Source organism: Ascaphus truei, chromosome 14 (assembly GCF_040206685.1).
Source record: "Ascaphus truei isolate aAscTru1 chromosome 14, aAscTru1.hap1, whole genome shotgun sequence".
Lineage (NCBI taxonomy): Eukaryota > Metazoa > Chordata > Amphibia > Anura > Ascaphidae > Ascaphus > Ascaphus truei.
The window spans coordinates 7,546,263-7,559,202 of record NC_134496.1 but is presented as its reverse complement, the minus strand read 5'-3'; the positions used below and the strand labels follow the sequence as shown (position 1 = coordinate 7,559,202).

General features: G+C 51.1%; 1 protein-coding gene across 8 annotated transcripts in view; it reads right to left on the bottom strand.

Annotated features, from left to right (window-relative positions):
- Positions 1 to 2,656: 2,656 nt before the first annotated feature.
- The window catches only part of SAP130 (Sin3A associated protein 130), a 39,552-nt gene continuing 29,268 nt past the window's right edge, over positions 2,657 to 12,940 (bottom strand). For 6 of the 8 annotated variants that reach the window (XM_075569639.1, XM_075569646.1, XM_075569644.1 and 3 more), the window contains 8 exons: positions 12,597 to 12,774; positions 9,960 to 10,064; positions 9,124 to 9,434; positions 8,696 to 8,947; positions 6,434 to 6,559; positions 5,807 to 5,910; positions 5,609 to 5,722; positions 2,657 to 4,870 (listed from right to left, as the gene is read on the bottom strand). In XM_075569639.1, the coding sequence (XP_075425754.1) occupies positions 4,700 to 4,870; positions 5,609 to 5,722; positions 5,807 to 5,910; positions 6,434 to 6,559; positions 8,696 to 8,947; positions 9,124 to 9,434; positions 9,960 to 10,064; positions 12,597 to 12,774 (1,361 nt within the window). In that variant the 3' untranslated portion in view covers positions 2,657 to 4,699. The remainder of the gene's footprint in view (positions 4,871 to 5,608; positions 5,723 to 5,806; positions 5,911 to 6,433; positions 6,560 to 8,695; positions 8,948 to 9,123; positions 9,435 to 9,959; positions 10,065 to 12,596; positions 12,775 to 12,940) is intronic. The other 2 variants (XM_075569643.1, XM_075569645.1) reach the window with 1 other exon arrangement.

Genomic DNA, 12,940 nt, shown 5'->3' with positions numbered 1-12,940 from the left:
AGGGAAGGATTCACGTATCCACATCCTGAGATCAATGGACGCTCTGTGCATTTCCATTGATCCTACCAGACTGTCAGGAGGCTGTCAACGCAGGTGGCATTGAGGGAACCAGGGCAGGTGGTGCCAAATTGCCCATGCCCCTTGGTTCATTCAGATTTCCAGGTAACCCTGTTGTGTCTACCAGCTTGTCTCTGATTGGCTCCTGAGAAATTTCTCACGCTTTGGATTGGGCTATCGTATTTTTTAATGAAAGTCAGAGGTATTATAACACCTTGCACCCATTAAATAGTTGGTTCTCCAAGGTCTCTCATAGTTCTCCAATCCTCTGAGATTCTAAGTTTCCAGTTGCAAGTCTCTAGCTGATATACCCGGCGTTGCCCGGGATTGCAGGGGCGGGGTGCGTGAAGGGCGGGGTGGGAAGGGGGGGTGCGTGAAGGGCGGGGTGGGTCCAGGGGGCAAAGGGCGGGGAGGGGGTGGGGGGCAAAGGGCGGGGAGGGGGTGGGGGGCAAAGGGCGGGGTGGGAAGGGGGGGTGAAGTGCAGGGGGTGGGGGGGTGAAGGGCAGGGGTAGGGGGGGTGAAGGGCAGGGGTAGGGGGGGGTGAAGGGTAGGGGAGCAGATGAAGGGCAGGGGTAGGGGGGGGTGAAGGGCAGGGGTAGGGGTGAAAGTGAGGCACAAATTGTTGGCAGAAGTAAAATGTCCCTCTCCACACACGATGGGAGTGAGAGGTGGTGGAGAGTGGGACTGGCGCAGATCCGAGGAGGCTGCTTGGCCCCCCAGCAGCCGGGGAGGTAAAGGAGCGTTGGCGGCTGGGGTAGGAGGGCTGCGCTTCCCCTCCGTCTGGGAGCCGGTGCACGTGATGGGGGGGGAGGGGAGGAAGAGAGAGTCCTTTGGCCCGTCACTCCGCCTCAGGCCAATGAGAGGTGTGCAGGGGCGGGCAGGCCAGGGGAGCCATCTCATTGGCCTGAGGCGGAGTGACGGGCCAAAGGTCCAATGTGATTGCCCCTAGGGACAGGACAACCAGACAGACAGGAATACAACGGTTTGAGAAATATATAGATAGATATTCTACAAAGTAACAATGTTGCTAGTACTCCGTCTGTATCTGCTCCTCCGATCGGCCACGAGACCATGTTGCTTGCCCGTGGTAATGGACACGCTGACATGATTACGTCAGAGCGGCGACCTGACGCACATTTCCTGTCATATGACGCTTTGTCAGAGGTTCTCCTCGGATTGATTAATTGGATGATAGATTCATTCAATTATAGATGGATTAGGATAGATTCATTCAATTATAGATGGATTAGGATAGATTCATTAGATTATAGATAAATTGATAGATGCACACATACATACAGTTAATTTTCATAGTTGGTGATAAGCCTTACATGCCTCAGTCTAGACCAGAGACAATACGTACAAATTAAAAGCACTCAGCAGAAATGCACACAATTGTTTTCTGTACAACTTGTGATGTTGAAAAACAAAACACTGTTTATGTATGGCAGTTGCTGCATACCCCAATATAATCAATATTTACTGGTACATACTTCTGGTAAACATCTCAAATTACATACTCCATAGTCCAAAGCAGTTCCGACCTCAGAATGATGATAGACATTGTGCAACATGATTGGGCATGTGATATACCAGTACTAGTCTAAGGAACTAAAAAAAGAAACTGTCTGCTAGTTTTCCCAGAACTGGTTTGGTTCACGTAATCTTTACAGTATTTGTTTATTAGGTATAACTTTTTAAGGCGATGTTACAGCTGTCCCTTCATGTTGGTACACTTTGATTTGTGATGTTATCTAGATTCTAGAGCATGGGTGCATTACTCCAGTCCACAAGGCTCCTTCCCCTCACAAACAGGTCAGATTTTCAGAATATTCCTGCTTCAGCATGTGTCTCAATCAGTCCCTGCTTCAGCACAGGTTCAGGATATCCCAGATTCAGCAATAGATGGCTCAATACGAGGCTCAGTTCCGATTGCGCCACCTGTGCTGAAGCTGGGATATCCTGATAACCTGACCTGTTTGGGGGGGCTCAGGGACTGGAGTTGGGCACCCCTGATCTAGAAAACTAAATTGCTGAAATACACAGAGATTCATTACTAATGCAGACGGCTCCTGCTTCTGCAATGACGCAGGAACCAGTCCGTTCCCCACTACTTCAACTAATTGTTGTATGCAGCAGCAATAAACCAGGTCAGGGTTGGGCTTTCCCAGAAGCCAGGGGTACAGTATTGCATTTTAGATCCGCATGTCTACATCACCTTTATTTCGTATCCCATCTTGTGTAGCTCCCACAGTGCCGGCTGCCGGCAACTAACCCTCAATGCAAGAATGCTATTAACCACACTCACGGGCATTACTTTTCAGAGACCACCCATACATTTCCCCACCGTGAAAGTATTAATACAGTAAAAGCAGCGGAGTCCAACTCCAGGCCACAAGCGCCCCCAAACAGGTCAGGGTTTCCGGGTGCCCCAGATTCAGCACAGATGGCTCAGTCGAAGACAGCCTCTTTTTTGCTGAGCCAGGAATATCCTAAAAACCTGACCGGAGGGTGGGAGGGGGGGAGACGGGACGACAGGCTTGGGAACTGGAGGTGAGCACCGCTGCAGTAAAAAGGAAGGATGTGTCACATACAAAACACCTATTAAAAAATGGCTTTATTGATACATTACACAATCTGAACAGCATTAGGACAGACTCACGACCTACACAAAACACTGACTGAGCTGGAGAAGAAAAGCTCACGGCTGGGTTAATGCGCGGACATGTGCCGGGCTGCGGCCCTGTGATAAACACGTTGCAGGGACAGAGACGGGACTCGTGTACAGGAAAGAAAATGGCAGACGCTGCAGACTCGAACCATAACTGAGAAGTGTATAACACGCATGGTCCTGTAACCATTATGTGCATGGCTACTCTGCGATCCAAACACAGGAGTAAATGCAACCAGGGGAAATAGCAATGCCCTCTGTTTCATTGGTTAAATAGGTGGCGATTGCTACCCGAGCAGCAAAGAAACGGGCATTAAGGCGACAACGCAATGCTGGCAGGAAGTGCTACAGCAGCAATCTTCCCTTCAAAGATTCAGGGGAGTCCCGGGGAACGCAAGCCATTCTCCCCCAGTCCTCCACTAGTTGCCGGTAAATAATCTTACTTTGATGGCAAGGAAAAAAAAAACATTAAACCTAATAAAGTGGCAATGTTGGCTCTTTTCGGGCGATGCCATGTTAGTAGGTTTTTTGCTAATTCTGACCTGGTTTTAGGGGTTAATGTAGTGTGGGAACAACGGACACCTAAACTCCCTCCCACCAGAGGAAAAATATAAAATAAAAGGAGCAGCGCAGACTGCCATTTTAAATGTTTAAGCCATTTTGGGGCGTTTAGTTGAACGGTTTAGATACATTGTGACCTGAAGTCCTGGGTTAGTTATCCTGCTCTTCCTGGCTGGGTTTCACAATGGGCAGGATGGGCAGGAATCTGTATACATTATTAGGGAGAAATGTCCCTGTTATTGGAGAGAAAAAAAGGTTTTCAAATAGCAATTTTTTGGGGTGGGTTTGAAAGTTGTAATTTACATGTGGGTCTCAGGTGTTTGAAGGTTAGAATTAATTGTTGATCTTGTTCCTTCCAACCCATACAAAAAGGTAATTGGATTCATTCATGTTCTCTCCTCACCACAGAACAGCTTGGGAAGTGGGGCATGGGTATCAAACACCAAATTAGGGGGGGGGGGGGGTGGAGTATATAGAACCTGCCGTCCTCCCATGTCAAAACTTACAATATTTCAACAAAAAAAGAAAAGCAATAAAAATGGTTGAATTTTTTTTTTTTTTTTAAAGGCCATTATTCACCAAAATTGAACCTCAAACCCATCACAGGCTTGCTATGTGCAGTAAGTCCACTATTTGGTATGTAAATATCAGTGATGGGAGAGAAGGGACAGGGGTTATTCATGAAACATATAGCGCCGCTCAAGGCATTATCGCACAGAAACCGCTTAATAACTTCAATGGTGCAGTTTAAAGGTATAACCCCCAGAGAGCAAGAAAAGAGCGCGAGAGGAGGGGCGGGAGCGCGAGAGGAGGGGCGGGAGCGCAAAATATATCCTATGGAGGTCCCATTTAATTATAGCTGGCTTCAGGTTTCCCGTTCCCACATCATAATTACAAAGTGGCACAACAACGTTTCTGCATGATTGTATAAATTAACTAAAATCACATGCAATAAATATATTGGAACAGAGTGACGTGACTGGGACACAGACACAGGAGGGGCACAGGAGGGGCACTGAACCGTGAGCAGCAACAGGGTTAACACCTTCAATCACTTACATGGAAACAAATAGGAAGCGACTATAAAGGGAGGGAGAAGTGTTTAGAGATTTGCAGAGTATGTAACAGTGAAGGGAACAGCATGTCGCAGGCACCTCGTGTCACACGGACAGCCCAGGGCACACAATCAAGCAGAGTTCAGCCCTCTTTGAAGAGGGTGGCACGCGTGGCCCATCAGGGCACTATTAGCTGGGCTGTAGCTCAAAGAGTAAAAGTCCAAGTCCAAAAAAAAAAGGTCTATATATATTTAAATGGATGGCCCGCTGGCACGGACAGGCGGGGAACCTCTTGCTGAACGAGTACAGGAATGCAGACTGTCTCAGGTAATGGGGAGGGCTGCAGGTCCCGGGCTCACACTTTGTCCTTTTTTGTTTGTCCGTGTTTGACCTTGGAAACTCTGCGGGACGCCCCGCTCTTGTTGAGCAGCTTCAGGACCCGCTCCTTGTGATCCAGCACTTTAAGCATGCACTCCCGGGACTCCGTTATCTGATCCATGACCAGCTTACAGCGCTGCATGTTACCCTGCGGGGCGAGAGAGCACGTTACAACTCGCCACCACCAGTACAGGTTTTCACTATAGCGGTCGTTTGACCCCTTCTCTTCCCCCAAGGAAACCCCAGCCATGTTTTCGGGACAACCGAGCATACCAAAGCTCTTCAACTTGCAGCTCAGGGACCATCTCGGGGCGGTTCTTGGCCATCTGCCCCTGCTAATTTAACAGTTTGGTGCATTCCTCCCCCCGCCCCCCAATCAGAACACTATAAAGCGAAGCATATGATATATAAAAATATATGGTATACATGTTATAAATGCTTACAGAGAGGTTGAAGTATGTGCATGTACATAGATACACGTGTGTAGTTACAGTTACATTGCTCTCCTCTCCCGTGCGGGTACATTGTTTTTCTAATCCAGCTCTTTGGAACAATAGTTGAAGAGTCTGTGCTCCACTATTCACACAGTCTAAAGCAGGGCCATCAACTCCACTCCTCAAAGGCCACCAACAGGTCAGGTTTTCAGGATATCCCTGCTTCAGAACAGGTGGCTCAATTAGAGGCTCAGCCTTCGACGGAGCCTCTGATTGAGCCACCTGTGCTGAAGCTGGGATATCCGCATTCTCATGTCTACTAGTCCATTGGTCATTCTTAACCATCTTGCTTCCAGGATTGCTCAGCAGCTAAAGGGTTAAAAGCTGCCGCAGCCGACCGGCGATCTGACGATGGGGCAGCAGCGATGCCGGTGTTCTGGTTCTCTGTGTACCTGAATCAGCTCACTGATCCTGTGCAAGTCGTCGTCAGCGGCCGCTTTCTTCTTGGGTATGAGCCCCTCCTGCAGCACGGTCAGCCGATCACACACATCCTGCTCCAGGTTAGTCTGAGGAAGGAACAGCGAAGGCGTTACACAGACCTCTAAATAACCAGCCACAGCTTCCAAGAGCACAAATTGGTACACACTCACCAGCTGAAGCAGCTGAGCAGCGCAGAGGTGAGTCTTCCAACCCTGCGCTCTGCAGGTGATCCCCTTCTGATTGGCAATCTCCTGCAATGTCAGCTTCTTCTCTTCTGTAATGGAGATCAATGAGGAGGGTTCCCAGGAGCACGTAGGGTGTGCACGCCCATCACGTCTACATACAGGCTGGTACTCGCATACAATGTAATCGTTAATGTTACTCTTCATACACTAGAGAAAATACAGCCATAAAGCACCTCCAGCCACTGGCAGACACCTTACAGCTCATTCACGTCAATAGGTTGTAAGGAATCTCATGGCAGAAGAATGCTTAGTAAAGATGGACCTAAATATGCAATCATCCATAGATGAACACGAGAGCCATTGGGGCTTTTATTCTAGTGGCATTTTCATCGATATCAAACATCTACATTGCAACACGCACACGCTGATGCCTGCATACAACACACACACACACACACACACACACACACACACACAGTCCCATGCGCAAATCAAAAGCAGAGCCAGACAACAACACACATTACAGCAACGATTCACATCACACACTACTCCTATACCCTTCACACATCAGCACCAATGTGCAGACCTGATGCACACACACAAATCTCTGACCTTTGACCCGCACGTCGGTGTAGCGCTGGAAGTGATGATATGCAGCTTTCCAGGGATTGCGATATTGACGCAGGAGGGTGATGGGGGGACGCGGTCTCACAGGGACATATCGCACCCCTTCCTCATCTGCAACCACACACCCGGGATTATTACCATCTGAATTACCCTCACAGAATGTTAAGAAATATAAATGATTCTTAAATAATGATGATACTGTAGGCACTATATGTACTATATATAACATATATGTGCTATACGGAATCGGTTTGCCCAAGGTCAAAAAGGACAACCGACACTGGGATTCAAACTACGTTCACCAATTTGAAATGCAGCGTTCTTACAACTGAGCCAACTTTACATATAAGCTTTGGGGGAATATGTTGTAGCTCAAATCGACAAACTTTCCAAGCGCACCTAAAAAAAACCAATATATATATTATTTCATTTATTCCTGCCCTGGATATATTACAATCTAATATTTAATGTATGAGACGTTCTGATAAAGTGATCTGCCGGAGGTGGGGACAGACAGCACGGTTTGCACTGAGGTTACCAAGACGTTACCATTACCTCGTGCTCATCCATAAGGCTCAATACATTGCATACATTAGAACTAGCTTTCCACAGCAGCCAGTCCAGGCCCACACATAAAGCTGGAAGGCGAGAGGCTCAGGGCTAGTGTGTGGAATTACTGACGGAAAGGGTGGTGGATTCATTGCGTAACTGCTCAGCAGAGGTGGTAGGGACAAACCGTAACGGATTTAGGCTTCGTCCCCGGGGGGGCACGGCTGCGCGCGCACACAAGGAAGTAGAAAAGAAGGGAGCCCCACGGCCCCTGGTGGCGCTACTCTGTAGATACCGGAAAAGAAACGTCTTTAACACATATGAAATATCTTCACTCACAGCAGCTGTTATCTCACGATGTCCCCCGTCGTCACATAAACACAGTGGTCTGGTAAACACAATAGCCTCTTGGCAGAGGTAAGTCTTGTATGGGTAACCAATGTATATAACAGAATGTGACTCACTGTTTGCTGCGTAGGGACGTCTGGTAGCTGCAGCGTGCTCCAACCGGAACGGGTTTGTGGAATACAGTAGCGGGTAAAGCGGTGCAACTGCCCAGTGACGAAGAAAACAGACCGGGAACACCAAGGTAAGGACTCTTTGATAAAGCGCGCCAAGTCGTGCGAAACGCGTAAGAGTGGGTCTATGTTGCTTTTGTACCATTAAAGCTTTTGCAGTCTGAGTGTTCCTGGTCTGTTTTCTTTGTCACTGGGCAGTTGCACCGCTTTACCTGCTACTGTATTCCACAAGCGCGCACACAAGGTACAGCCCTCTATGGGACAGGCCCCAGTCGGCAGGTGTGCATGGGCGCCCAAGGCTTTTGGCACATCGACCGAGCATTGGCCACGTCACGGCGGCAGTTCAGCCAATGAGGGTGAACTAGCCATGTGACGTCATTGGCGCGCCCCCAACCCCCGACGGATCTCCTGCTCTTCAGTGGAAGCGCCAACGCAGACCACAGGACGCGGCTGAAACTGATGCATGAGCCGCCAGGTGCTCCAACGCGGGACTGGTTAGTTTTGTGACTGGGGCCACTGCGTCTAGGGTGATGCAGAGTGGGCGCACGCGCTGGCCGCAATGAAACACATTACTGCAATGTGTGTGGCCAGCGTGAGCGAGCTCCAATGCACGCACGGCACTTACCTGCTTGGCGAAACAAATTTGATTTGGCAACTCGCTGATATGTCACGTGAGAGGTTTGCCCAACGAGCGCAAACCAGCTCCGTGACATCATGGCCGCGCCGCCCGACACTCCCCCTCGGGCGCCAACTGTCTGCCCAGGAAACGCCCAGCGCCTGACATGGCGCTCTAGCAACAGCGAGCGCTCTCCCACCCTGGCTGCAGCCTTAGAATATGCTTGGGAGAGACATACGTCAATCCCAAACACAGAAGTCAATGATCAAATCGGGTCGGAGTATTTACAGCAGATGGGGAAACAAGCAGAGTAGGGGGTCCAAGAAGATCTCATCGGCAGTCAAATTCTATGCTTCCACGCTCCTAATCGCCTTCCAACAGTGGATGTTTAACACTTTCACTGCCATAGCAATGCTTAGCTGGCCCTTGTGTGAAAGGGTTAAAGGTCCCTTTTAGTGTGTAAAAATATACGATATGCCAGCAAATGAAATTAGCAGGAGCCAGCATGTCACGGCCTTTATGAAGGCCGGATATTATTTGGTAGTTGAGAGTGTGACCTAATACCTATATACTCCTTGGGCGGGGACTTGCGCTTCTCAGGACGCGATGACAGAGGTTTAATGGCATGACATCTCTCCTCGTCCGTGCTGTTGGTCTCCATCATGTCTCCCTCCTCTGTGGATATAACGTGCTGCTGCTTGCGCGGTTTCTTGCGGGGGGAGGCACCCGGCAGCAGCTCCCCGATGGGTATAGAGATGTTGTTGGCCAGCAAGGCCAGAGGAGAGGAGATGCAGCTGGGGCCCAGCGGAGGCACTGCTGGGAACGAGAGCAAGACACAAACTAGAGGTTCACTGCATGGATTCCAAAGGGTCACACAAGGAGAGGGAGTCACAAGGGCAGACTGTCAAGAGTGGAGGTGGTTCAGGAAGACTAATCACTGGACAGTTTGTTCAGACTTCTATGGTCACATCAAGTTTGTAGGAACTGCCTACCTGAAACAGGCCGTACTATGTCCATTGGTTCTGCCTCCTCCTTCACCTTCATCTCAGGGATGGCTGCTCCAGAAGGCTTGCTGCTCAGAAGAGGCGGAGGGGCAGACAGGGCAGGGATGGCAGCAGGAGGGACGTGGAGGTGGTTGGGCAGGGGTCCAGGCACAGGATGAGAGGGCGGGCTGGGCACAGCGGCTGCCGGGTGGTGAGAGGATGGAAGGGACGCGGCTGCACTCGGTTGTTCGCCACCTGTGCTGGGATCCCCAGTCATGGCTGATGCTACCGAGACATGAAGCTCAGCCTTGGGTTTAGCTCTGCACAGAAAGAGAGCGTATCGTTGGGTATAAACTGTGAAGTGGTGCAGAGGGAATGCAACACGTCACACGTATCAACATCCCCAACCCTACACCTGACCTACAGGGCATCACTATCCAATCAATGACCAACACCTGTGTGGAGAAGTCACTCCATCAATCCCATCCCAATTATCCTGTTAAGATGATCTAAAGCAAGGGTGGACAACTCCAGTCCTCAAGGGCCACCAAATCGTCAAATATTAGGGATATCTCTGCTTCAGCACAGGTGGCTCAGTCATAATGACCGAGCCACCTGTGCTGAAGCAGAGATATCCTTAAAAACCAACCTGTTGGTGGCCCATAAGATCAGCTTACTGTCCAGCTGACCCTACTCTTTACTGCTCCATTAACCTCTTCCTTGCTAGAGGAGACTCAGAGCCTTGCTCTATTAATAAAGTCATTAGCAGAGTTACTCCAAGTCCACACAGCTATAAATCCTCACAAGAATGTCTGCCGAGGATCCTCTTGATACACAGGACTTACCCAGAAGGCCGAGGAGAAGCAGAAGTGCTGCGCAGGGAGCTGTCTTGACGTGGGCTGACTGCGTCTCCTGGGTGAGGAGGAATCAAGCTTTTTCGTACAGACAGGCTAGGAAATAGAACACACATTGACTGGGCTGGCAAGAAGAACAGTCAACACTTATACATCAAAAGGATCACACCTCTAACATACATACGCAGCAGTAACGCATGTTCCAAGTCCTCCTCAAGCACCAACAGGCATTAGAGGGTCAATGAATGTGTCTAAAACCAGTTCATCAAGACACTAGGGTGTGTAAAGTGGCTATATTGTGCTGCGTACACAATCTTAAAGCTGAAAGCTAATAAAAAAACACCTTCCAAAAATGTAAGACACCCTAAACTGAAAGAATGGGATAAAGGGCAGAATGCCTACACTAAGGTCAACAGTCCCTGCCAAGACCAAAGTGCACCATGGACAGTGGCAAACTTAATAGGTTAAATGTGGGTTGTCACCTTGAGAGAAAAAAAAAAAAGTACACGTATCTATCTATATCTATCTTCTATCTATATATTTTTCAAAACGTTGTATGTCTGTCCCAAAGGCCAATCTGATAAGGCCAATCTGATTGGTCAGTTGGTCTGTCACTCACCCTCTGGCCAATCAGATTGGTCCGTGGACCAGCCCCGCCCCGCACGCCTCATTGGTCACACTCACCCAAGCTGCCCGCTCCTCGGTGCCGCCGCCGACTCACCTCTCCTCCCCCCCCACACCCACAGCAAACCCCAGCCTCTGCACCGCTACCCACGGCCAGCAGCGCACGCTCCTTGGCGCCACAGCCTCACTCTCCCCACATTCCCACCGCCCACCCCAAACCCCAGCCTCTGCACCGCTACCCACGGCCAGCGGCGCACGCTCCTTGGCGCCACAGCCTCACTCTCCCCACATTCCCACCGCCCACCCCAAACCCCAGCCTCGGCACCGTGGGGCCAGCAGCGCCCGCTCCTCGGCACACCAGGCTCACCTCAAACGCTCCCCCTCCTCCACCTCACCTCTCGAAACACCGCCTCCCGCCGAGTAACCGACGCCGGTACCTCATCACCCCTCCGCACGCGGCCGGGTCGGGAAGCCGTAACCGACACCTCTCACAAGTTGCCAGGTACCTCATCATCCCCCCCCAATATCCCCTCCGCGGCCAGGCCGGGAAGCCGGATGGCGCCAGCAGCTATCACCACCCCACAACCACCACCACCCCCCCCCCGCCGCGGCAAAGGTGGCGCCAGCAGGTATCGACCCCCTGCCCGGACAAGGCCGGGAACGCGAGCAGGTATCAACAACCACCCCCCCCCCACCGCGACAGGGCTAAGGAAAAAGCAGAGGACGCACACACACACTGGCGCGCACACACACAGCCTGACGCGCTCGCGCGCGCGCACAGACAGCCTGAGACACGCGCACAGACAGCCTGAGACACGCGCACAGACAGCCTGAGACACGCGCACAGACAGCCTGAGACACGCGCACAGACAGCCTGAGACTCGCGCACAGACAGCCTGAGACACGCGCGCACACTGACGCGCGCACACTGACGCGCGCACACACAGACGCGCGCACACACAGACGCGCGCACACACAGACGCGCGCACACACAGACGCGCGCACACACAGACGCGCACACACACACACTGACGCACACACACACACTGACGCACACACACACACTGACGCACACACACACACTGACGCACACACACACACTGACGCACACACACACACTGACGCACACACACACACTGACGCACACACACACACTGACGCGCACACACACACACTGACGCACACACACACACTGACGCACACACACACACTGACGCACACACACACGCACACACACACACGCACACACACACACACCAACTGACGCGCACACACACACTGACTGACGCACACACACACACTGACTGACGCACACACACACACTGACTGACGCACACACACACACTGACTGACGCACACACACACACTGACTGACGCGCACACACACACTGACTGACGCGCACACACACACTGAAGCTGTAAAGGAGGGGGGAATGGAGCTGGAAAGGGGTCGGGGGACCGGACCGGTAAATGGGGGGGGGGGGGGGAGAGGGACCAGACCTGAAGGGGGGGGGGAGCTGGATTGATGGGAGGGGGGAGACAGGGGAAGAGAGTGAGGGGGAGACAGGGGAAGAGAGAGAGGGGGGAGGAGAGAGAGGAGAGCAGGAACATTACATCCCGGGCAACGCCGGGTCTCTCAGCCAGTACAGTATATTTAAATGTATGTGTGACTGCACCATTCAACCTCACTCCGAGTGAGACCCGTCTATCCACCTTTAAGACCCACCTCCTTAAAGTATACGAGTAGCGCCGTGGCTGATACTATACACCTCATACAATCGACATTGCCCCCCTGCAGACACTTAACAGGACACTTTCCTACTATGTGTACGTTCTCCCCACTTACCACTTCGATTGTAAGCTCTTCGGGGCAGGGACTCCTTTTCCTAATGTTACTTCAACGTCTCAAGTGCTTATTCCATTATATGTTATATTATTATGTCACATGTATTGCTGCTGTGAAGCGCGGCGTACATAGAAGGCACTATATAGAGATATACATACCCATCAGTGGCAGGCTTCTTGCGCAAGATGCTGGGGCGAGGGGAAGAGCCCTGGGCGGGGTTGCTGCCGATCCCAGGACTCTGGCAGTGACTCTGCACGACGGTGGTTCCAGCAGGCGCTGAGCTGAACGTGCTGCTCAGGGGATTGGCCACAATTGTGGTGCCTTCTGCTAGCACAACTGCAGGAAGAGTTCGAGAGAGGACGGTGAGGGAAAGACGTTAGTTTGACACACACACACACACACAACCTAGTTTGTTCAGTCTCAAATCCCACACTACTGCTCCCTCCAATCTACTCAGAGATTTGATTACAAATGCCTTTTAATCTGTGTTTGTAGTACGCTG